The 25,958-nt window shown below is 40.1% G+C and overlaps 3 protein-coding genes across 3 annotated transcripts; all 3 read right to left on the bottom strand.

Annotated features, from left to right (window-relative positions):
* Nucleotides 1-2,349: 2,349 nt before the first annotated feature.
* Nucleotides 2,350-2,676, bottom strand: LOC138892576 (uncharacterized). Its single transcript, XM_070176313.1, has one exon. It carries the CDS (start codon nucleotides 2,674-2,676, stop codon nucleotides 2,350-2,352), a length of 327 nt encoding a protein of 108 aa, XP_070032414.1.
* A 12,594-nt stretch (nucleotides 2,677-15,270) lies between these two features.
* Nucleotides 15,271-15,594, bottom strand: LOC138892575 (uncharacterized). The gene has a single exon (XM_070176312.1). The coding sequence runs from the start codon at nucleotides 15,592-15,594 to the stop codon at nucleotides 15,271-15,273; it is 324 nt and encodes a 107-aa protein (XP_070032413.1).
* A 1,160-nt stretch (nucleotides 15,595-16,754) lies between these two features.
* On the bottom strand, nucleotides 16,755-25,731 carry LOC138892574 (uncharacterized). Its single transcript, XM_070176311.1, has 3 exons — nucleotides 25,356-25,731; nucleotides 24,602-25,166; nucleotides 16,755-16,908 (listed from the first exon to the last, which is right to left on the bottom strand). The coding sequence occupies exons 1-3, from the start codon at nucleotides 25,729-25,731 to the stop codon at nucleotides 16,755-16,757; spliced, it is 1,095 nt and encodes a 364-aa protein (XP_070032412.1).
* Nucleotides 25,732-25,958: the final 227 nt, after the last annotated feature.

Genomic DNA, 25,958 nt, shown 5'->3' with positions numbered 1-25,958 from the left:
TTGCATTACAATTAAAAAATGTGCAAAACACTACATTTTATCATTTTTTACAAGGAAGCCTGCAGAATTTAATTTTTAAATACGGATGGTCAAAATTGAGTGTCAACAATAGTCAATGGCTACCAAGATGAAACGATGCCCGTTTGATGCGGCAGGCTCTATATCCAATCAAGTGCATGACCCAAGCGGCAAACGACCAACGCGAACCCATTACATTTAGCTCATTAGGCGAAACCCGGATGAAATCCCCGTGGATATGGCACTGGTGACACTTCTACACGTAGCGGATACTATCGATTTCCATGGTCATCCAAAAGTATCCGGCTCTCAAGATCTTCTTGGCTAAGGTGAAACTGTTCAAGTGGGGTTTGCACGTTCCTACATGTATCCCTTCTAATAGTCTGGTTTCTTCAACGACATCCACACATCTCAACAAACCCAAGTCTGGGGTCCTCCTATACAGGGCATCCCCATTTAGGAAAAAGTGATTTTCCAAACTCCTGAGCGCTCGCTTTTGACTATTAGTAGCACTCTCCGGGTATTCTATTGTTTCGAGGAACCTCTTGATGTCGTGGTACCATGGTTTACCGTCTGTCTCTTCGTCTAAATGAAAATAGTATGCATGTTGATCCCTGATCTCTACCTCGATAAGGTAGATATAATTCTTATCTGGATGCTGAATCATGGATGATAGGGTTGCAAGAGCGCCAGCAAACTCGTTTTGGATCTTGGGAACATGCTTGAACTCAATCTTTGTGAACTTCTTGCATAAATCTTTTACACAGTGCAGGTATGGAAGGATCTTGACGTTCTTGGTAGACCACTCCCCTTGGACTTGATGTATCAATAGATCAGAATCCCTATGACCAAAAGCTCTTTGATGTTCATGTCAACTGTCATCCTGATTCCAAGGATGCATGCTTTGTACTCGGCTATATTATTGGTGCAAGGGAACCTTATCTTTACTGATGCTGGATAGTGTTGTCCTGATTCCGAAATTATAACTGCCCTTATTCCTACTCCTTTGAAATTCGTTGCTCCGTCGAAAAATATTCTCCATCAAGGGTATGACTCTGTGATATCTTCTCCGGCGAACAACACCTCCTCATCGGGAAAGTGCATAGTGAGTGGTTCATAATCCTTGTCCACTGGATTCTCTACAAGGTGGTGGGCTAAAGCTTGTCCTTTGATAGCCTTTTGTGTTATGTACAAAATGTGAAATTCGCTAAGAAGAATCTGCCATTTAGCTAACTTTTCGATAGGTATCAGCTTCTGAAAGATATACTTGAGCGTGTCGAGCCAAGATATCAAATGCGTGGTGTATGCTGACATGTAATGCCTCAATTTCTGGGTGATCCAAGTCAAAGCACAGCAAGTGCGCTCTATCAAAGTGTATTTGGCCTCGCATGGTGTGAACTTCTTTCTTAAGTAGTAGATGGTCTGCTCATTTCTTCCGGTTTCATCCTGTTGTCCCAACACACATCCAAATGCGTTATCCAAGACCGACGAGTACAGCAACGGTGGCTTCTCGGGCTCGGGGGGAATCAACACCGGTGGATTTGACAAATACTCCTTAATTCGGTTAAAGTTTTTCTGACACTCTTCTGTCCACTTTGTGGCATCATCCTTTTTTTAGCAGCTTGAAGATAGGTTCACAAATTACTGTAGACTGGGCTATGAAACGACTGAAGTAATTCAATCTACCCAGGAAACTCATCACATCTTTCTTACTATTGGGCGATAGCAACTCTTGAATGGCTTTGATCTTTGAAGGATCCAACTTTATCCCTTTTCTGCTTACGATGAAACCTAAATATTTTCTAGCAGGGACTCTGAACGCGCATTTTGCAGGGTTCAACTTCAAGTTATACCTTCGCAAACGTTCAAAAAATTTCTTCAAATCGTCCAAATGTTCTGAACTTTTTCGAGACTTGGTGATGACGCCATCCACATATACCTCGATCTCTTTGTGAATCATGTCATGAAAGAGGGTCGCCATAACCCTCATGTAAGTAGCATCTGCATTTTTTAGACCGAAGGGCATGACTCTGTAGCAGTAAACTCCCCAAGGTGTAGTGAAGGCTATTTGTTTTCCATTTTCTTCATGCATCAGGATCTGGTGGTACCCGATGAAACAATCCACGAACGACTACAGTTCATGTTTCACGCAGCTGTCGATGAGGATATGAATGTTTGGTAAAGGGAAATCGTCCTTCGGGATGGCTTTGTAGAGATCTCGATAATCCACACATATCCTGATCTTCCCATCTTTCTTGGGTACTAGGATGATATTTGCCAACCAAGTGAGATAATTGGTGACCCTCACTACATTCACCTCTATCTGCTTGGTTACTTCTTCTTTATCCTCAAACTCAGGTCACGCATGAATTTTTTGGGTTTTTGTTTGACTAGTGGTCTAGCAGAATCAGTAGGCAATCGATGCGAAACGATATTAGTACTTAACCCAGGCATGTCATCATATGACCATGCGAACACATCGATGCATTGTCGGAGGAGCTCAACCAATTCTTCCTTCAACTTTGCTTCTAGATGGATGCTGATTTGGGTTTCTTTTACGTCTTCCTGGCTTCCGAGGTTGACCACCTCTGTCTCTTCAAGATTAGGCTTTTTTTGGCTTTCCAGTTGTTCAATTTCTTGTGGGAGATTATCTGGCATCTTACTCTCGTCGTATTCCTCATAATTTGGATCATTTAGCTCGAGGGTTTTGTTACATGTCACAATTTTGGAATACGGGTTTTTATCATTTTGATTAATGAAAAGAAAAACTAAGTATAAATGAAGCGATAAATGAAGTTGCAATAATTTTAAGAAAGTAATTCTTTTATCTCATCCAAAGAGGAACGTCTGAGCGTTCAAAGAGGCAAATGACAAAAAGGTACAGACACGGTTCAGGCCTCAATTGACTGTGCATTTATTTTTCAACAATTTTACAATTCCACACTACCAAGACTCCAGGAGAACCAAAGACGGGCTGGCGGTCTAATTCCACAGGTCCTCTCCTGGTTCGGCATTCTAAATGGTCGGTGTATTGATATTGATTCCTTCACATGATTCCTCAATCATGGTCACGAACAACCTTCCCATACCATCGACGATATCGTCCTCTGGGCTGAGCTCTGGCCCATACCCAAAACATGCTCTGGCACAAAAGCCTTTTTCCCGGAGCTACCGGTACAAGTCTTCCCAGTCGGAGATTGATACCTTATGCCGGCTCTTCCTTTCTGCCCATTTAGCTCAATCGATTATGTTATCCCATCTGATCGGGCTCCCAGCCCGGTTCCTGGTCTGTATCCATATTTTATCATTTCCCTCATGGCCATCTTTGATATATATGGGACTGCATTCCCAAGTTTTGCTCAGTCTCTTCTATTTTGGTGGTCTGCATGATCTCAACTGCATGGAAATAAACCTTGTCTAGTCCTTCTATGAATGTTCCAGATAAGCTTACTGGCTCCATTCACCGTGGACTACGATCTCTTGACAACCCCACTCAAATTTCATGCACTGGTGTAGGGTAGATAGGACGGCCCCTGCCATGTGTATCCAGGGTCTTCCTAGCAGTAAGTTGTATGAAAAGGAAATATCTATCACTTGGAATAGTATGGGAAACTCAACTGGTCCGATCTGCAGCGCCAAATAAATTTCTCTAATGACATCCTTCTACGACCCATCAAAAGCCCTTACTCTTACATGACTTTCCTTGACTTCTCTCAGGTGGATACCCAACTCTCGTAGAGTAGAGAGCGGGCAGATGTTGACTCTTGATTCTCCTTCAACTAGTACTCGGGACACTACCTTATCTCCACATTTGGCAGTGATGTGAAGAGATTTGTTGTGTCCCACGCCTTTGATAGGAAGCTCATCTCTTCGGAAAGTGATCATATTTGCTTCGACCATTTTCCCAATGGTTGCTGCCAGTGCCTCACTGGTGGTGTTGCTCGGCACGCTCACCCCACTTAACACTTTCATCATGGCATCTTTTTGACTGTCAGAACTATCAGTAAATCCATGATTGATATTTGTGCTGGAGTTTTCTTCAATTGTTCCTCCACGGAGTATTCTTTGGTCGACATCCTCTTCCAGAATTCTGCGACCTCAGGATCTGTTATATTTATTCTCTGAATCTATTCCCTTCCTAGATTTCCTCGGTTTGCATCCTCAGGAGCATAGCACCTCCCTGACCTGGTCATACCGTGGGCTGCTGCGGAACTATCATCTTGGCTTTCCCCTTCTGCTGCTATGTCCACGGGACTATTTTGTATTCCCAATCCTCTTCGTCCCTAGTAGCAGTGGTGGGCTATTGTTGGTAAATCTGAACCATTACCGTAGGTTTCAAATGTACTGTGATTATCAGAGTCCTTTGAGGTGGGACTCTTGCGGCCTCAGCATTTCCTATCGTGACAATGGTTCCCTTCAAATCGTATTCTTTATCTAAGGTGATCATGTTAGCCACTTGATTATGGTGATTTGGCAACGGATTGCGGTTTATATTGGGCGGAGCCGGAGTGCACTGAATAGCTCCGCTTTTGATCAATGACTCAATTTCATGTTTCAACTTGAAACAATCTTCAGTATCATGCCCAGGTACGTTTGAATGGTACACATACCCTTTGGTTGCATCAAAATACTTTGAGGGATACTCAGGAACCCTTCCTTCTACATGATGTATCAAACCTGCTTTTCTCAATCTTTCAAACAGTTGATCTAGAGGTTCAACAATCAGGGTGCAGTTTTTGCGACCTCTCTCTTCAAAATTCGGGCTAGGTCGGGGTGCATAAGTGGGTCGATTTTGATGAGTGGTGGATTTGGTAGGAGCACATAGTCGTGGTGGATTCGGATTGTTATGGGTTCGAGGCGGGTTATATTGAGGTTGGAGATTGTAATATGGCTATATGTTGTAGAGTGGAGCATAAGCAGGTGGTGGTGGGCAATGGTTGTTTGGGTAATAAGAGGTGTTTCCATGATGTGGGTTAGGTTGATAATAAGGGATGACTGCTGATACCTCTTCTTTTTTCTTCTTTCCACTACCTATTGACCCTGATTGGATTGCTTTACTAGCTGCTTGCAATGTAGCCATAGATTGTACCTTGCCGGACTTTATACCTTTTTGTAAGAAATCTCCCTTTTTAACCACTTCAGGGAATTTATGTCCCATCATGCCATCATTTTTTCAAAGTAAATCCCTTCTTGGGCCCTGATGAAATACTTAGTCAATTCACTATCGTCCAACAGAAGTTATGCCCTAGCGGCCTCTGATCTCCATCACCGTACATATTCTTGGAATGACTCGGACGGCTTTTTCTGCAGGTTTACCAGTGCGAACCTATCGGGAGTGATCTCTGTGTTGAATCGGAAGCGATTCATGAAATCTTCCGCCATATCCTGCCATGTCCTCCAGTTCCGTAGATCTTGTCGAGTATACCAAGTAAGTGCTTCCCCTGTCAGGCTTCTTATGAACAACTTCATCCTCAGCTTCTCGTTTCTTCCCACTCCCACTAACTTGTCACGATAGGCTCTTAAATTTTCATAGGGATCACCCGTCCCGTCAAAGATGTCAAACTTTGGAGACTTGCACCTTGCCAGCATATCCACATTAGGATGGATACACAGATCCTCATAGTCTAGACTTTCGCTCCCGAGCGACTTGGAGGTTCTTCATTTGTTTCCTCAAGGATTGTAACTGCTCAGACACTGACTCTTCCTACTTATGCCTAGCTTCCCTTTCCATCTCGACATACAATTCAATTTCATAAGGCACACTGACCGTGACAGGTGCTGTAAAGGTGGGTTCAGAAATGACATATACAAGAGGAACATATCGCTCATGTGCAGTGGTATGTGCCCCGAGTATATGCTGGTTTTGGTGAGTGGTAAAGGTGACCCCGTCACGAGGAGGGGTGTGAATTGTATTGGTGGTAGCGGGTGGGTTTTATGGCGTTTGAACATAATGTGGTACGTAAGGAGTGTGGATAAGAGGCTTAGGTGGGTTTGTAGGGGTTACAAGAGATATGATCTGAGTGGTAGGGACCAGAGTCAGGGTGTTGTTAGTCTGGCGAATGGTAGAAGGAAAGTGGTTGGGGATTGAATCTAGAGAAGCAAAACAAGGTGATTGTGGGAGTGTTGTCACGACCAGATGTGCCAGTTCCTGGATATGTTGCACTTCCTCCCTTAGAGATTCCATCTCCTAGGCCATCCTGGCCACATTTTCATTATTCTTTGTAGCATCCTTTTCTCCTGATCGCCCCGGGCTATCGGCCAGAGCATGTTCAGTTGGATTATCTATCGCAGACATCTTTCCTTTCGATCTTAGGTTGTATGGTGGTTCCGCCAATTTTGGGTCGACACAAACCAACTTTTCTTTTGGGGAATAATGATAAAGTAAGAAAAGAAAAAAAGTAAAAGAGCAAAAGTCAATTTCATTATTTATACAAGGAACAGGTCACATAGAGCAGTTAGTTCACGTATTTAGGCAAGCGTGTTTTCCTAGAATTCGTGGGACCTCTCTTTGCCGGAGGAAGGCCTAAGTTGCAAATATTGACAAACAATCATATTTGACACATTCAGATTCGAAGCAAATTTTATTTTCATTGATAGTGTTTGGATTGAGATAAGCGGGAGCAGAGGTTACATCATGGTTTCCAACATTCACAGAATTTCATGGGCTCGAACAACTTTCCCCTAGGGAAATAAGAAAACTAGGGATAAATATACAAAGTGGAAAAAAGAAAAGCGGGGGAAATCAACCAACTTCTAGTAACCATCACCGGAATCATTCCCTATTTCCTTTTCTTTTTCCGGTTCTTCCTCGGGATCTTCTTCAAATTCTTCTCCATCGTCATCGAACTCAGATTCTTTCTCTGGGTCTTCCTCCGGTTTTTCTCGAATTCTATCTGGATACACTCGACTACTCAGTCATCATATTCAGCAGGTGGCATCATGTGATCAATGGACCCCAGGACCACTTGGAGGTGCATGGAGGTAGTCACAAGATAGTGTGACAGGATCTCATGGTAGATTTGCAAAGCTGCCACTGTGTCCTCTATCCAGGCTATACCTTCCCTTCTTCGTCAGGCTAGCTCATCTTCTTCATTGATCCAGACATAATATTCTGGAGTGCACCATGAGTTTTGACCCATTGGCATTGTGACCAGATCATTACACTCTTCTTGGAGCCTTCTTATCCTTGGTATTGGGATCTGTCTGTTGTACTCGTCCTCATACAGTGTTGTCCGCGTCTAGAGAGGCACATCCTGGATCAACCCGAACTGTCTAAGAACTCGTAGGGGCGAGTATGGCTGGATGCCCTCAAGTCTTATTAACTCAATAAAGTATTTCTGAGGAGTCCTTAGTATTTCAGCACTAACTCACAATCAGCAAACTTGAACACCACCTTGGCCGGGTCCCAGAACTCTATCAGCAAGCGAGTAAGCACTTTGTCAGCTCGGACATTTAGCAAAGCGGTCAGTGCTTTTAGGTGTGTCCGAATCTCGTCTCCATGTTCTCGGGGGATATTCTTCCACCATTGCTTCAGCTTTTGCGGTGCTCCCATCTCTATATTGAGCTCGGGGATGTTTTGGTTGATTTCCATTTTTGAAGTGGGTAAAGGAAGGGTTTGATAAGTGTTTGCTTCGAATCGTTAAGTGTCTCACCATGGTTTGTTCGTCTTTCCACAGAAGTCACGTCGTTGGGTGCATGACCCGTTGATATTAAGGTGTCTTTCCTAACTATGTGTCGATTCCAAGGATAGACTCACCCAAAGCTTATGCAATATGACTTATGTTTGTTAGAGCAGAGTGTTTCCTACTTTTGAATTGGACTGAAAACTGCGAGAAGTTATGTCAATTGACATGACAAAGCCATTCTCTGAAACTAAAGAATTTTGAAAGAAGGTTTTGAGGGGTGTAAAAGACAACCCTCGCGTGCCATTGTGTGTGATAGTGTACGACCAAGACTCAATAGGAAGAAGTGTGATGACAGTATATATATATATAAAGCGATAAGGTCAGAACCTAAGTGTGAATTCCCCAGCAGAGTCGCCATGTTGTTGCACCCTATTTTGCACAAGTCAAAACAAGATTCAACTTGTGATTTCTCTGTTGTTGATAAAAGAGAGTCGCCACATAATATTTATAGGTATACTAGGGTACCTGTTTAACTACTAAAATCTCATTCTTTATAAGTCTACTAACCGTTGAGATTTGGGTAAGGGTTCTTGTACTTCTAAGGGGAAGGTGTTAGGCACCTCTTAAAATCTACCTAAGATAGCTCCATAGGACTTAGACTAGGTTTAAAGGGTTAGTTGTTTGTATTCTTCTTAATTAGTATTAGAGAGGCATGGCTCACTGTCACACCTCCTTTTTTCCGAGGGGATAAGGGATATGGGAGTTTTTCTAATTTAAGTGACATTTTTTCGAAATGGGATTATTTATTTATTCAGAGTCGCCACTGGGAATAATTTATGGTGTCCCAAGTCACCGATTTATTTTAGAATCCCAAATCGAGGAAATTTGACTCTTATTTTTGGTCTGCGAACACAGAAGACCGGGTAAGGAATTCTGTTAACCTGGGAGAAGGTGTGAGGCACTCCCGAGTTCTGTGGTTTTAGCACAGTCGCTTAACAATTAATACTTGGCGTAATTATCTGATTTATTACATGTTTTAAACCCATTGTGCATTTTTGTCTTTTACCGCTTTTTAATATTTATGGAATTTATTTGAACAAGTCGCGATGTCGCACACTTGTCGTTTTGGTACACATTGCAAACCGCGCCACGTGAAACGCACCCGCGATTTACAACATGTTTATTTTTATTATTATTTGAAGTTATGGTCAAGTCGCGTGAAACGCGCACTTGAATTGGGGTTTACGTATCATGACTATGCCACAGGAACCGTACCCATAGTCACAATAATTTATTATTAATCGCGCCTAAATCAAGCTACGGTGTTCGACTATTATTCAATTACTAATTTTGACATTATTGTAAGGTCATGAGGTATGTATATTGTTATGGAGGAAATGAAGTAAATTAATTATGGAAAAGGTTGGCTAGCTTGTGAATGTTTATTTGTTTTTGGTCATGTGCAACAATTAGCCCATAAATACGCTAGAGAAGTTCAATTAAAGTGTTACACCAATCATGGCCCAACCTAATCTCTTATAATTTTACTGCTAACCAATATTTGAAATTAGACTAAATTTATGGCAGGAAAAGATAGATACAGGCAGGATCAATTTAGTCACTAAGATAGGAGATCAAAATGAAACTAAAGCATGCTAAAATGGAAAGCCATTACTTCATTGAATAAACAAAAAAAGTAATAAATTAATACATATTCATCAATAAAATTAACCGTATGAACTACTAAAAAGGACAATAAATTAATTTTAACAAATACTCAACATGAGAACAAATTAATCTTAGCACACTCAGATGCGAACTCGATCATATCATACTCAAAGTTAAATTAAAACAAAGTGACACAAAACATTAATGAGAAAAAAAAATAGAAAGAGAAGTGAACCTTTGTATTGATGATTGTGGATTTAAATTACAACCACTCAATGATCGAATAGCTCTCAACTGGACCCTTCGGACCAAGGAAAACTCGAGCGGCAAATCTCAACTTGCAACCTCAATTGACCTTGCAAAACTAACGATTTAGTGGCTATTTTTGGAGCTTTTTTTGGGGGGGGGGGAGGGGGAGGGATTAATGATGACTCAAAAGTGGTCAAGGGCTGGTGGTTTTGGGGTGGTGAAGCTGCTGGATTTTTCGAAAGAAAGCCGAAGAAAGAATGACACGAATAGAAATTTCCTTATCCTAGAAGAAGAAAAATAAATTTTTCTCAATTCCTTCCTCCCTATTTTTTCCTTTCTCTCTCCCTTTTTTTCATCACATTTCTCTTCTATTTATAGAAAAATATTTCGAAATTTTCAGATTTTTATTTATTTTTTATTTTTTATTTTTTATTTTTAATTAAAAAGAATTTCCACTTCCCATTTTTCTTATTTTTTTTAAAAAATAATTCCCCACTATCCTTTACTTTTATTTTTTAATTTCTCACTTTTTTTTACTTTTAATATATTTAAAATCCCACTTTTTTACTTTTCTTTTTTTTATTTTCCACTTATTTTACTTTTCTTTTTTTTTATTTCCCACTTACTTTTACTTTTTAAAAAAAATAAAAAATTAGATACCCTTACTTTTATTTTTTAATTCCAAATTTATTTTACTTTTCATTTTTAAAATTTTTACATTCTTTTACTTTTATTTTTTTAATTTTCCACTTTCTTTTACTTTTTGTTATTAAACAATTGCTTCCTACTTTTACTTTTACTTTTAAATTTTATATTTCTACTTTTCCTATTTTTTAATTCCCATCCGAAATTTGTTTTTTAAAAAAAATAATAATAATAACAATAATTAATTTTTATTTATTTTTGGTTTTTAATTAAAAATAAAGATAAAAATAATAATAAAAGTAATACTAATAGTAATAATTGACCTTTTAAATTATTAATAATTTTTTCTCTCTCTCTCTCTCTCTCTATATATATATATATATATATATATATAAGTGTAACAAAGCTAAAAAAAATATATTAAATTCTGAAAATATTTACATAGTAGAAGGTGATAAAAATTCAAATATTGTCAAAAATTAGGTGCTCACAGCTGCCCCTCTTTGCTTGGAAACATGAAGAGATTTCAGGCAAGGACTAGGTGAGCCACGTGATTAATTTTTGACCAAACCATTATTCAAAAGGAAAAGAAATAAAAGATAGGGTACAACCGAGTCCTGGTTTTGGACAGTCTATATATCCCGGGTTATAGGGGAATCAGGTCGCGTGTAGTTTAAGGAGAATGGTGGAATGATGAGTTGAGGAGTCGAGTGAGGCTCCGTCGAGGCTCCGGTCCGCGGTCCTGCTATTATATCAAAATAAAAAAAGAAACTAAACAAGCCTATCAATTATTAGTTACAAGATTCCTATCTATGAGTCTTCAGAAACTTGATCTTGAGTCTTGACTGGTTCTTCATGCAGACTCTGATCTAAACCTTGATGCTCGCTAGCTGTAGGTTCTAGTTCATTGTTCTATAGCTTCTTCTAATCAAACCGGAACTCCAATGCTCGTGGCTTCAGTCATGTCTTAGCATTCCACATCTTTTCAATTGCTTTTGCATTTTGGATTCACTTTCTTTTTTCTTTTCTTTTATTCTGAATTGAGACTTCTTCTTTTGGTCATCTCGAACCCTGTGCCTCGAGGTAAAACCTACTCAGACACCAAAACAAACAATCGAACAAAATTTTTCTGCCCCAGTTTGCACTAGGAAAATTTTGTGAGTTATTGTAACAAAATTCTAAACTACTTCTTTATTGAAAGCAATAAAAGGTTGGGAGTGGTGTACCCTGAAAATGTCATGTTTTTTTTTTTTTGGGATTGTGTTCTTTTATTGTCAAAAAGATGTCTCAACTAAGGATTGGTGTACCTTATGTTGGGAAAATGTGGCCAGGGAATGGGATACCCTATATTGGCAAAGATATCGGGGAATGGTGTGCCCTGCATTTAAGATCAAATCAACTAGGGAGTGGAGACCCAATGTTGGAAAAAGCGACTAGGTAGTAGAGACCCTATGTCAAAAAATAAAATCAACTAGGGAGTGGAGACCCTATGTTGGAAAAAACGACTAGGGAGTGGAGCCCCTATGTCTACAAAAACATCAACTAGGGAGTGGAGACCATATGTTGCAAAAGCGACTAGGGAGTGGGGACCCTATGTCTAAAAACATCAACTAGGGAGTGGAGACCCTATGGTGGAAAATAAACTAGGGAGTGGAGACCCTATGTCTAAAAATCATCAACTAGGGAGTGGGGACCCTATGTTGGAAAATCATCAACTAGGGAGTGGAGACCCTATGTTTGAAAAGAGACTAGGGAGTGGAGACCCTATGTCTAAAATATCATCAACTAGGGAGTGGATACCCTATGTTGGAAAATCATCAACTAGGGAGGGAGACCCTATGTTAGAAAAGAGACTAGGGAGTGGAGACCGTATGTCTAAAATATCAATCAACTAGGGAGTGGATACCCTATGTTGGAAAATCATCAACTAGGGAGTGGAGACCTTATGTTGGAAAAGAGACTAGGGAGTGGAGACCCTATGTCTAAAATATCAATCAACTAGGGAGTGGATACCCTATGTTGGAAAAGCGACTAGGGAGTGTAGACCCTATGTCTAAAATAAAATCAACTAGAGAGTGGAGACCCTATGTTGGAAAAGGCGACTAGGGAGTGGAGACCCTATGTCTAAAAATAAAATCAACTAGGGAGTGGAGACCCTATGTTGGAAAAATGACTAGGGAGTGGAGACCTTATGCCTAAAAATCATCAACTAGGGAGTGGAGACCCTATGTTGGAAAAGCGACTAGGGAGTGGAGACCCTATGTCTAAAAATCATCAACTAGGGAGTGAAGACCCTATGTTGGAAAAGCGACTAGGGAGTGGAGACCCTATGTCCAAAATAACTTCAACTATTGAGTGGAGAGCCTATGTTGGAAAAGCGACTAGGGAGTGAAGATCCTATGTCTAAAAATATCAACTAGGGAGTGGAGACCCTATGTTGGAAAAGCAGACTAGGGAGTGGAGACCCTATGTCTAAAAACATCAACTAGGGAGTGGAGACCTTATGTTGGAAAAGCAGACTAGGGAATGGAGATCCTATGTCTAAAAATATCAACTAGGGAGTGGAGACCCTATGTTGGAAAAGAGACTAGGGAGTGGAGACCCTATGTCTAAAATAAAATTAACTAGGGAGTGGAGACCCTATGTTGGAAAAGGCGAGTAGGGAGTGGAGACCCTATGTCTAAAATAAAATTAACTAGGGAGTGGAGACCCTATATTGGAAAAGCGACTAGGGAGTGGAGACTCTATGTCTAAAAATCATCAACTAGGGAGTGGAGACCCTATGTTGGAAAAATGACTAGGGAGTGGAGACTCTATGTCTAAAAACATCAACTAGGGAGTGGATATCCTATGTTGGAAAAGCAGACTAGGGAATGGATACCCTATGTCTAAAAACATCAACTAGGGAGTGGAGACCCTATGTTGGAAAAGAGACTAGGAAGTGGAGACCCTATGTCTAAAAATTATCAACTAGGGAGTGGAGACCCTATGTTGGAAAACGTAGCTAGGGATTGGAGACCCTATACTAATATGATTTTTTTTTCTTTTTAATTTCATATATTTTTTTAAGATAATGAGTAAAATGCGAGAAAGATTTTGGAGAAGACTTCCCTTTTGCAGTACTTGCTGCAAAACTGTTTCTAGCCTTTGCGTAATTTCGTTTTGGTTGCACCTGCTTCTTGCAAGGTTGCTTTTGGATTGCACCTGTTTTCCTATTTTTTTTCAAACAAAGAACAATTTGTCAGTTTGAAATGGTGGTTGGTTTTGTGGCCTTGATTGTTTCAGTAACTTGGTCTCGGTCCTTTCAGTTGCAACTGGTTGTTTCCTGAATATCGATTGCATTTCTAACCTCGGAGAACCTCTGGCTTTTCCGGATTTTGCCATGATGGTTAGTCACGTGGGACTTAACCTTTTCAACTGGTCCGATCTGCAGCGCCAAATAAATTTCTCTAATGACATCCTTCTACGACCCATCAAAAGCCCTTACTCTTACATGACTTTCCTTGACTTCTCTCAGATGGATACCCAACTCTCGTAGAGTAGAGAGCGGGCAGATGTTGACTCCTGATTCTCCTTCAACTAGTACTCGGGACACTACCTTATCTCCACATTTGGCAGTGATGTGTATAGATTTGTTGTGTCCCACGCCTTTGATAGGAAGCTCATCTCTTCGGAAAGTGATCATATTTGCTTCGACCATTTTCCCAATGGTTGCTGCCAGTGCCTCACTGGTGGTGTTACTCGGCACGCTCACCCCACTTAACACTTTCATCATGGCATCTTTTTGACTGTCAGAACTATCAGTAAATCCATGATTGATATTTGTGCTGGAGTTTTCTTCAATTGTTCCTCCACGGAGTATTCTTTGGTCGACATCCTCTTCCAGAATTCTGCGACCTCAGGATCTGTTATATTTATTCTCTGAATCTATTCCCTTCCTAGATTCCCTCGGTTTGCATCCTCAGGAGCATAGCACCTCCCTGACCTGGTCATACCGTGGGCTGCTGCGGAACTGTCATCTTGGCTTTCCCCTTCTGCTGCTATGTCCACGGGACTATTTTGTATTCCCGATCCTCTTTGTCCCTGGTAGCAGTAATGGGCTATTGTTGGTAAATCTGAACCATTACCGTAGGTTTCAAATGTACTGTGATTATCAGAGTCCTTTGAGGTGGGACTCTTGCGGCCTCAGCATTTCCTATCGTGACAATGGTTCCTTTCAAATCGTATTCTTTATCCAAGGTGATCATGTTAGCCACTTGATTATGGTGATTTGGCAACGGATTGCGGTTTATATTGGGCGGAGCCGGAGTGCACTGAATAGCTCCGCTTTTGATCAATGACTCAATTTCATGTTTCAACTTGAAACAATCTTCAGTATCATTCCCAGGTACGTTTGAATGGTACACACACCCTTTGGTTGCATCAAAATACTTTGAGGGATACTCAGGAACCCTTCCTTCTACATGATGTATCAAACCTGCTTTTCTCAATCTTTCAAACAGTTGATCTAGAGGTTCAACAATCAGGGTGCAGTTTTTGCGACCTCTCTCTTCAAAATTCGGGCTAGGTCGGGGTGCATAAGTGGGTCGATTTTGATGAGTGGTGGATTTGGTAGGAGCACATAGTCGTGGTGGATTCGGATTGTTATGGGTTCGAGGCGGGTTATATTGAGGTTGGAGATTGTTATATGGCTATGTGTTGTAGAGTGGAGCATAAGCAGGTGGTGGTGGGCAATGGTTGTTTGGGTAATAAGAGGTGTTTCCATGATGTGGGTTAGGTAGATAATAAGGGATGACTGCTGATACCTCTTCTTTTTTCTTCTTTCCACTACCTATTGACCCTGATTGGATTGCTTTACTAGCTGCTTGCAATGTAGCCATAGATTGTACCTTGCCGGACTTTATACCTTTTTGTAAGAAATCTCCCATTTTAACCACTTCAGGGAATTTATGTCCCATCATGCCATCATTTTTTCAAAGTAAATCCCTTCTTGGGCCCTGATGAAATACTTAGTCAATTCACTATCGTCCAACAGAAGTTATGCCCTAGCGGCCTCTGATCTCCATCACCGTACATATTCTTGGAATGACTCGGACGGCTTTTTCTGCAGGTTTACCAGTGCGAACACATCGGGAGTGATCTCTGTGTTGCATCGGAAGCGATTCATGAAATCTTCCGCCATATCCTGCCATGTCCTCCAGTTCCGTAGATCTTGTCGAGTATACCAAGTAAGTGCTTCCCCTGTCAGGCTTCTTATGAACAACTTCATCCTCAGCTTCTCATTTCTTCCCACTCCCACTAACTTGTCACGATAGGCTCTTAAATTTTCATAGGGATCACCCGTCCCGTCAAAGATGTCAAACTTTGGAGACTTGCACCTTGCCGGCATATCCACATTAGGATGGATACACAGATCCTCATAGTCTAGACTTTCGCTCCCGAGCGACTTGGAGGTTCTTCATTTGTTTCCTCAAGGATTGTAACTGCTCAGACACTGACTCTTCCTACTTATGCCTAGCTTCCCTTTCCATCTCGGCATACAATTCAATTTCATAAGGCACGCTGACCGTGACAGGTGCTGTAAAGGTGGGTTCAGAAATGACATATACAAGAGGAACATATCGCTCATGTGCAGTGGTATGTGCCCCGAGTATGTGCTGGTTTTGGTGAGTGGTAAAGGTGACCCCGTCACGAGGAGGGGTGTGAATTGTATTGGTGGTAGCGGGTGGGTTTTGTGGCGTTTGAACGTAATGTGGTACGTAAGGAGTGTGGATAAGAGGCTTAGGTGGGTTTGTAGGGGTTACAAGAGATATGATCTGAGTGGTAGGGACCAGAGTCGGGGTGTTGTTAGTCTGGCGAATGGTAGAAGGAAAGTGGTTGGGGATTGAATCTAGAGAAGCAAAACAAGGTGATTGTGGGAGTGTTGTCACAACCAGATGTGCCAGTTCCTGGATATGTTGCACTTCCTCCCTTAAAGATTCCATCTCCTAGGCCATCCTGGCCACATTTTCATTATTCCTTGTAGCATCCTTTTCTCCTGATCGCCCCGGGCTATCGGCCAGAGCATGTTCAGTTGGATTATCTGTCGCAGACATCTTTCCTTTCGATCTTAGGTTGTATGGTGGTTCCGCCAATTTTGGGTCGACACAAACCAACTTTTCTTTTGGGGAATAATGATAAAGTAAGAAAAGAAAAAAAGTAAAAGAGCAAAAGTCAATTTCATTATTTATACAAGGAACAGGTCACATAGAGCAGTTAGTTCACGTATTTAGGCAAGCGTGTTTTCCTAGAATTCGTGGGACCTCTCTTTGCCGGAGGAAGGAATAAGTTGCAAATATTGACAAACAATCAGATTTGACACATTCAGATTCGAAGCAAATTTTATTTTCATTGATAGAGTTTGGATTGAGATAAGCGGGAGCAGAGGTTACATCATGGTTTCCAACATTCATAGAATTTCATGGGCTCGAACAACTTTCCCCTAGGGAAATAAGAAAACTAGGGATGAATATACAAAGTGGAAAAAAAGCGGGGGAAATCAACCAACTTCTAGTAACCATCACCGGAATCATTCCCTATTTCCTTTTCTTTTTCCGGTTCTTCCTCGAGATCTTCTTCAAATTCTTCTCCATCGTCATCGAACTCAGATTCTTCCTCTGGGTCTTCCTCCGGTTTTTCTCGAATTCTATCTGGATACACTCCACTACTCAGTCATCATATTCAGCAGGTGGCATCATGTGATCAATGGACCCCAGGACCACTTGGAGGTGCATGGAGGTAGTCACAAGATAGTGTGACAGGATCTCATGGTAGATTTGCAAAGCTGCCACTGTGTCCTCTATCCAGGCTATACCTTCCCTTCTTCGTCAGGCTAGCTCATCTTCTTCATTGATCTAGACATAATATTCTGGAGTGCACCATGAGTTTTGACCCATTGGCATTGTGACCAGATCATTACACTCTTCTTGGAGCCTTCTTATCCTTGGTATTGGGATCTGTCTGTTGTACTCGTCCTCATACAGTGTTGTCCGCGTCTAGAGAGGCATATCCTGGATCAACCCGAACTGTCTAAGAACTCGTAGGGGCGAGTATGGCTGGATGCCCTCAAGTCTTATTAACTCAATAAAGTATTTCTGAGGAGTCCTTAGTATTTCAGCACTAACTCACAATCAGCAAACTTGAACACCACCTTGGCCGGGTCCCAGAACTCTATCAGCAAGCGAGTAAGCACTTTGTCAGCTCAGACATTTAGCAAAGCGGTCAGTGCTTTTAGGTGTGTCCGAATCTCGTCTCCATGTTCTCGGGGGATATTCTTCCACCATTGCTTCAGCTTGTGCGGTTCTCCCATCTCTATATTGAGCTCGGGGATGTTTTGGTTGATTTCCATTTTTGAAGTGGGTAAAGGAAGGGTTTGATAAGTGTTTGCTTCGGATCGTTAAGTGTCTCATCATGGTTTGTTCGTCTTTCCACAGAAGTCACGTCGTTGGGTGCATGACCCGTTGATATTAAGGTGTCTTTCCTAACTATGTATCGATTCCAAGGACAGACTCACCCAAAGCTTATGCAATATGACTTATGTTTGTTAGAGCAGAGTGTTTCCTACTTTTGAATTGGACTGAAAACTGCGAGAAGTTATGTCAATTGACATGACAAAGCCATTCTCTGAAACTAAAGAATTTTGAAAGAAGGTTTTGAGGGGTGTAAAAGACAACCCTCGCGTGCCATTGTGTGTGATAGTGTACGACCAAGACTCAATAGGAAGAAATGTGATGACAGTATATATATATATATATATAAAGCGATAAGGTCAGAACCTAAGTGTGAATTCCCCAACAGAGTCGCCATGTTGTTGCACCCTATTTTGCACAAGTCAAAACAAGATTCAACTTGTGATTTCTCTGTTGTTGATAAAAGAGAGTCGCCACATAATATTTATAGGTATACTAGGGTACCTGTTTAACTACTAAAATCTCATTCTTTATAAGTCTACTAACCGTTGAGATTTGGGTAAGGGTTCTTGTACTTCTAAGGGGAAGGTGTTAGGCACCTCTTAAAATCTACCTAAGATAGCTCCATAGGACTTAGACTAGGTTTAAAGGGTTAGTTGTTTGTATTCTTCTTAATTAGTATTAGAGAGGCATGGCTCACTGTCACACCTCCTTTTTTCCGAGGGGATAAGGGATATGGGAGTTTTTCTAATTTAAGTGACATTATTCGAAATGGGATTATTTATTTATTCAGAGTCGCCACTGGGAATAATTTATGGTGTCCCAAGTCACCGATTTATTTTAGAATCCCAAATCGAGGAAATTTGACTCTTATTTTTGGTCTGCGAACACAGAAGACCGGGTAAGGAATTCTGTTAACCTGGGAGAAGGTGTGAGGCACTCCCGAGTTCTGTGGTTTTAGCACAGTCGCTTAACAATTAATACTTGGCGTAATTATCTGATTTATTACATGTTTTAAACCCATTGTGCATTTTTGTCTTTTACCGCTTTTTAATATTTATGGAATTTATTTGAACAAGTCGCGATGTCGCACACTTGTCGTTTTGGTACACATTGCAAACCGCGCCATGTGAAACGCACCCGCGATTTACAACATGTTTATTTTTATTATTATTTGAAGTTATGGTCAAGTCGCGTGAAACGCGCACTTGAATTGGGGTTTACGTATCATGACTATGCCACAGGAACCGTACCCATAGTCACGATGATTTATTATTAATCGCGCCTAAATCAAGCTACGGTGTTCGACTATTATTCAATTACTAATTTTGACATTATTGTAAGGTCATGAGGTATGTATATTGTTATGGAGGAAATGAAGTAAATTAATTATGGAAAAAGTTGGCTAGCTTGTGAATGTTTATTTGTTTTTGGTCATGTGCAACAATTAGCCCTTAAATATGCTAGAGAAGTTCAATTAAAGTGTTACACCAATCATGGCCCAACCTAATCTCTTATAATTTTACTGCTAACCAATATTTGAAATTAGACTAAATTTATGGCAGGAAAAGATAGATACAGGCAGGATCAATTTAGTCACTAAGATAGGAGATCAACATGAAACTAAAGCATGCTAAAATGGAAAGCCATTACTTCATTGAATAAACAAGAAAAGTAATGAATTAATACATATTCATCAATAAAATTAACCGTATGAACTACTAAAAAGGACAATAAATTAATCTTAACAAATACTCAACATGAGAACAAATTAATCTTAGCACACTCAGATGCGAACTCGATCATATCATACTCAAAGTTAAATTAAAACAAAGTGACCCAAAACATTAATGAGGAAAAAAAATAGAAAGAGAAGTGAACCTTTGTATTGATGATTGTGGATTTAAATTACAACCACTCAATGATCGGATAGCTCTCAACTGGACCCTTCGGACCAAGGAAAACTCGAGCGGCAAATCTCAACTTGCAACCTCAATTGACCTTGCAAAACTAACGATTTAGTGGCTATTTTTGGAGCTTTTTTTGGGGGGGGGGGGGGGGGAGGGGGAGGGATTAATGATGACTCAAAAGTGGTCAAGGGCTGGTGGTTTTGGGGTGGTGAAGCTGCTGGATTTTTCGAAAGAAAGCCGAAGAAAGAATGACACGAATAGAAATTTCCTTATCCTAGAAGAAGAAAAATAAATTTTTCTCAATTCCTTCCTCCCTATTCTTTCCTTTATCTCTCCCTTTTTTTCATCACATTTCTCTTCTATTTATAGAAAAATACTTCGAAATTTTCAGATTTTTATTTATTTTTTATTTTTTATTTTTTATTTTTTATTAAAAAGAATTTCCACTTCCCATTTTTCTTATTTTTTTAAAAAAATAATTCCCCACTTTCCTTTACTTTTATTTTTTAATTTCTCATTTTTTTTACTTTTAATATATTTAAAATCCCACTTTTTTACTTTTCATTTTTTTATTTTCCACTTATTTTACTTTTCTTTTTTTTTATTTCCCACTTACTTTTACTTTTTTTTTAAAAAACAAAATACCCTTACTTTTATTTTTTAATTCCAAATTTATTTTACTTTTCATTTTTTAAATTTTCACATTCTTTTACTTTTATTTTTTTAATTTTCCACTTTCTTTTACTTTTTGTTATTAAACAATTGCTGCCTACTTTTACTTTTACTTTTAAATTTTATATTTCTACTTTTCCTATTTTTTAATTCCCATCCGAAATTTGTTTTTTTTAAAATAATAATAATAACAATAATTAATTTTTATTTATTTTCGGTTTTTAATTAAAAATAAAGATAAAAATAATAATAAAAGTAATACTAATAGTAATAATTGACCTTTTAAATTATTAATAATTTTTTTTCTCTCTCTCTCTCTCTATATATATATATATAAGTGTAACAAAGCTAAAAAAAAAATATTAAATTCTGAAAATATTTACATAGTAGAAGGTGATAAAAATTCAAATATTGTCAAAAATTAGGTGCTCACAGCTGCCCCTCTTTGCTTGGAAACATGAAGAGTTTTCAGGCAAGGACTAGGTGAGCCACGTGACTAATTTTTGACCAAACCATTATTCAAAAGGAAAAGAAATAAAAGATAGGGTGCAACCGAGTCCTGGGTTTGGACAGCTTATATATCCCGGGTTATAGGGGAATCAGGTCGCGTGTAGTTCAAAGAGAATGGTGGAATGATGAGTTGAGGAGTCGAGTGAGGTTCCGTCGAGGCTCCAGTCCGCGGTCCTGCTATTATATCAAAATAAAAAAAGAAACTAAACAAGCCTATCAATTATTAGTTACAAGATTCCTATCTATGAGTCTTCAGAAACTTGATCTTGAGTCTTGACTGGTTCTTCATGCAGACTCTGATCCAAACCTTGATGCTCGCTAGCTGTAGGTTCTAGTTCATTGTTCTATAGCTTCTTCTAATCAAACCGGAACTCCAATGCTCGTGGCTTCAGTCATGTCTTAGCATTCCACATCTTTTCAATTGCTTTTTTCATTTTGGATTCACTTTCTTCTTTCTTTTCTTTTATTCTGAATTGAGACTTCTTCTTTTGGTCATCTCGAACCCTGTGCCTCGAGGTAAAACCTACTCAGACACCAAAACAAACAATCGAACAAAATTTTTCTGCCCCAGTTTGCACTAGGAAAATTTTGTGAGTTATTGTAACAAAATTCTAAACTACTTCTTTATTGAAAGCAATAAAAGGTTGGGAGTGGTGTACCCTGAAAATGTCATGTGTTTTTTTTTTTTTTTGGGATTGTGTTCTTTTATTGTCAAAAGGATGTCTCAACTAAGGATTGGTGTACCTTATGTTGGGAAAATGTGGCCAGGGAATGGGATACCCTATATTTGGCAAAGATATCGGGGAATGGTGTGCCCTGCATTTAAGATCAAATCAACTAGGGAGTGGAGACCCAATGTTGGAAAAAGCGACTAGGTAGTAGAGACCCTATGTCAAAAAATAAAATCAACTAGGGAGTGGAGACCCTATGTTGGAAAAAACGACTAGGGAGTGGAGCCCCTATGTCTACAAAAACATCAACTAGGGAGTGGAGACCATATGTTGCAAAAGCGACTAGGGAGTGGGGACCCTATGTCTAAAAACATCAACTAGGGAGTGGAGACCCTATGGTGGAAAATAAACTAGGGAGTGGAGACCCTATGTCTAAAAATCATCAACTAGGGAGTGGGGACCCTATGTTGGAAAATCATCAACTAGGGAGTGGAGACCCTATGTTTGAAAAGAGACTAGGGAGTGAAGACCCTATGTCTAAAATATCATCAACTAGGGAGTGGATACCCTATGTTGGAAAATCATCAACTAGGGACTGGAGACCCTATGTTAGAAAAGAGACTAGGGAGTGGAGACCGTATGTCTAAAATATCAATCAACTAGGGAGTGGATACCCTATGTTGGAAAATCATCAACTAGGGAGTGGAGACCCTATGTTGGAAAAGAGACTAGGGAGTGGAGACCCTTTGTCTAAAATATCAATCAACTAGGGAGTGGATACCCTATGTTGGAAAAGCGACTAGGGAGTGTAGACCCTATGTCTAAAATAAAATCAACTAGAGAGTGGAGACCCTATGTTGGAAAAGGCGACTAGGGAGTGGAGACCCTATGTCTAAAAATAAAATCAACTAGGGAGTGGAGACCCTATGTTGGAAAAATGACTAGGGAGTGGAGACCTTATGCCTAAAAATCATCAACTAGGGAGTGGAGACCCTATGTTGGAAAAGCGACTAGGGAGTGGAGACCCTATGTCTAAAAATCATCAACTAGGGAGTGAAGACCCTATGTTGGAAAAGCGACTAGGGAGTGGAGACCCTATGTCCAAAATAACTTCAACTAGGTAGTGGAGAGCCTATGTTGGAAAAGCGACTAGGGAGTGAAGATCCTATGTCTAAAAATATCAACTAGGGAGTGGAGACCCTATGTTGGAAAAGCAGACTAGGGAGTGGAGACCCTATGTCTAAAAACATCAACTAGGGAGTGGAGACCTTATGTTGGAAAAGCAGACTAGGGAATGGAGACCCTATGTCTAAAAACATCAACTAGGGAGTGGAGACCCTATGTTGGAAAAGAGACTAGGGAGTGGAGACCCTATGTCTAAAATAAAATCAACTAGGGAGTGGAGACCCTATGTTGGAAAAGGCGAGTAGGGAGTGGAGACCCTATGTCTAAAATAAAATTAACTAGGGAGTGGAGACCCTATATTGGAAAAGCGACTAGGGAGTGGAGACTCTATGTCTAAAAATCATCAACTAGGGAGTGGAGACCCTATGTTGGAAAAACGACTAGGGAATGGAGACTCTATGTCTAAAAATATCAACTAGGGAGTGGATATCCTATGTTGGAAAAGCAGACTAGGGAATGGATACCCTATGTCTAAAAACATCAACTAGGGAGTGGAGACCCTATGTCTAAAAATTATCAACTAGGGAGTGGAGACCCTATGTTGGAAAACGTAGCTAGGGATTGGAGACCCTATACTAATATGATTTTTTTTCTTTCTTTTTAATTTCATATATTTTTTTAAGATAATGAGTAAAATGCGGGAAAGATTTTGGAGAAGACTTCCCTTTTGCAGTACTTGCTGCAAAACTGTTTCTAGCCTTTGCGTAATTTCATTTTGGTTGCACCTGCTTCTTGCAAGGTTGCTTTTGGATTGCACCTGTTTTCCTATTTTTTTCAAACAAAGAACAATTTGTCAGTTTGAAACGGTGGTTGTTTTTGTGGCCTTGATTGTTTCAGTCACTTGGTCTCGGTCCTTTCAGTTGCAACTGGTTGTTTCCTGAATATCGATTGCATTTCTAACCTCGGAGAACCTTTGGCTTTTCCGGATTTTGCCATGATGGTTAGTCACGTGGGACTTAACCTTTTCAACTTTTATTTTTCCCTTGTGGGCATTTGACTTTGAATTTCCTCTTTCAACAGTTTTTAATTTCAAAATATCGGCCAACATGGCCAGTTGGAGTCAACTTGATGCCCTTGCCGAGATTGGGTGCCTTTTCTTTTGCATATTGGCTTATATCAAGTGAGAACCCTGTAAATCAGTCCTGCCTTCCCTTCTTTGTCTTAGTTTTAAAACAGAGTTAAACCGAAAAGGATTCAAAGAAAAGCAAACAATGGAATATACAAATGAATTTAGACAAGAGGTACCCCTTTCGAGGAAAAGAAAGAAGGACTTATCTGGAGTGTATACAGACTTCAATGAATATGACATGCCTCTTGGACTAGATGCCTGATCTGTGTAAACCGTCCAACTCTCATAAATTCATCACAACTCTTGCTTTGAGACTGAGAAACTTTGCCTAGGACTGTGTCGATGCCAGTGACTGTGAGGATCCTCTTTTCGATCAGTGGCGCCCTTTGCGGGTTTTCACCAGTTGGCCTCTCTCATTTCTCTTCTCACCATCGCCTTATAGTGCTCTTTGTGAGTTTTGACTAACAAGACTCTCTCATTTTCGAATTTCACTGCTTACCATCACCTTATGATGCCCGTGAGGTTTTCACCAATAAGACTCTCTCATTTTATTTCTCTTATTTTGTTGTATCAGATCCGAGTAACTGTATCCTCCCATTTTGAATCTCTTTGCCGATTGATTGGAAGGACTTGAAAAGGATTTGGGTAAAAAGGATTTGGATTGAATTACAACTTTGGAACCTTTCAGACAAAACCATCGCCAAACCATTATAACATCTGCCTGAGTTTCACTTTTGAGGGAATTTGGGTTTTTGTTTTGGTGTGGCTGAACCCCAGAGAGAGGCTGCCTACGTATCCTTTCGGAATCAAGTCAAACGTAGTTCAAGGAACTTTGTTTTTTTTTTGTTTTTTTTTTATCTTTTTTTTTCGTAGTAACTTCCAGGTTCCAAAGAGGGTGATCAAAGAAACAAAAAAGGGTCAAACATAATACCTCTTGACCGCATCTGCATTGACAGCTATTTCGCGGTCATTTCCTTCAATGTCTCCCAAGTACAACGCTCCTTTCGGCAACAGTTTTCTTATAATGTACGGACCTTTCCAATTTGGAGCAAATTTTCCTTTTGCTTCCTCATGATGCGGGAGAATATGTCTCAGAACGAGTTGCCCCACTTTGAATTTCCTGGGTCTCACTTTCTTGTTGTAGGCACGGGCCATTCTTTGTTGGTACAACTGCCCGTGGCAAACTGCGGTCATTCGCTTTTCATCAATCATAGTTAATTTTTCCAATCGGCCCTTGATCCATTCATCATCCTCGATCTCGGCTTCAACAATGATTCGAACAGAGGTTGTGTGATATCCTAATAATGCGAAAGGCAGCTTTTCATGCCACTGTCTAGAACTTTGAATCATTTTCTTGAGGATCTTCTTGATATTCTTGTTTGCAACTTCAACAGCGCCATTAGCTTTGGGCCGATAAGGGGTAGAATTACGATGCGTAATCTTAAATTGTTCGCATACCTCTCTCATCAAGTGGCTGTTCAGATTTGTAGCATTGTCTGTAATGATAGTTTTAGGAATACCAAAACGACAAATAATGTTGGAATGCACGAAGTCCACCACCGCTTTCTTGGTGACGGCTTTGAAAGTGACTGCTTCAACCCACTTTGTGAAATAATCAATGGCAACCAAGATGAATATGTGCCCATTTGAAGCTTTCGGCTTGATTGGCCCAATGACATCCATACCCCAGGCAACGAACGGCCAAGGTGCTGACATAGGATGTAACTCTGAAGGCGGTGCATGAATCCGGTCATCGTGTATCTGACACTGATGACACTTCCGGACAAAACTGAAGCAATTCTTTTCCATGGTCATCCAGTAATAACCTACCCGAAGGATTTTCTTTGCAAGGACATATCCGTTCATGTGAGGTTCACATACTCCCGAATGCACTTCGTTCATGATCTTTTCAGCTTCTAGGGTATCTACACACCTCAAGAGATTCAGATCTGGAGTTCTTTTGTACAATATTTCTCCTCTCAAGAAGAAACCGCTGGCAAGCCTTCTAATGGTTCTCTTTTGGTCTCCACTAGCCTGTTCAGGATATTTCTTTATTTTCATAAACCTTTTGATATCATGATACCATGGCTGAACATCTGGTTCTATTTCAATTGTATTACATTAACCATGCCTCTCTCGAATTTGGATTTCTAGCGGGTCAATATGGACATTGCCCGGATACGGCAGCATTGAGGCCAAAGTAGCTAATGCATCAGCTAACTCGTTGTGGAATCGAGGAATATACCTAAACTCGACGGACTTGAATCGTTTGCTAAGATCTTCCACAT

The sequence above is a fragment of the Nicotiana tomentosiformis genome, chromosome 5 (assembly GCF_000390325.3).
Source record: "Nicotiana tomentosiformis chromosome 5, ASM39032v3, whole genome shotgun sequence".
Taxonomy (NCBI): domain Eukaryota; kingdom Viridiplantae; phylum Streptophyta; class Magnoliopsida; order Solanales; family Solanaceae; genus Nicotiana; species Nicotiana tomentosiformis.
The sequence above is the reverse complement of the archived record's forward strand: the minus strand, read 5'-3'. Positions and strand labels throughout refer to the sequence as shown.

Coding starts and splice junctions, on each gene's coding strand:
- LOC138892576 (XM_070176313.1), bottom strand. CDS start 2,676: ATGCCAGATAATCTCCCACAAGAAATTGAACAACTGGAAAGCCAAAAA.
- LOC138892574 (XM_070176311.1), bottom strand. CDS start 25,731: ATGAAAATAAAGAAATATCCTGAACAGGCTAGTGGAGACCAAAAGAGA. Junction 25,167..25,355: donor TTGGCCGTTCGTTGCCTGGG/GTATGGATGTCA, acceptor CTATCATTACAG/ACAATGCTACAAATCTGAAC. Junction 16,909..24,601: donor AATGCAGATGCGGTCAAGAG/GTATTATGTTTG, acceptor ATGACTGAGTAG/TGGAGTGTATCCAGATAGAA.
- LOC138892575 (XM_070176312.1), bottom strand. CDS start 15,594: ATGCCGGCAAGGTGCAAGTCTCCAAAGTTTGACATCTTTGACGGGACG.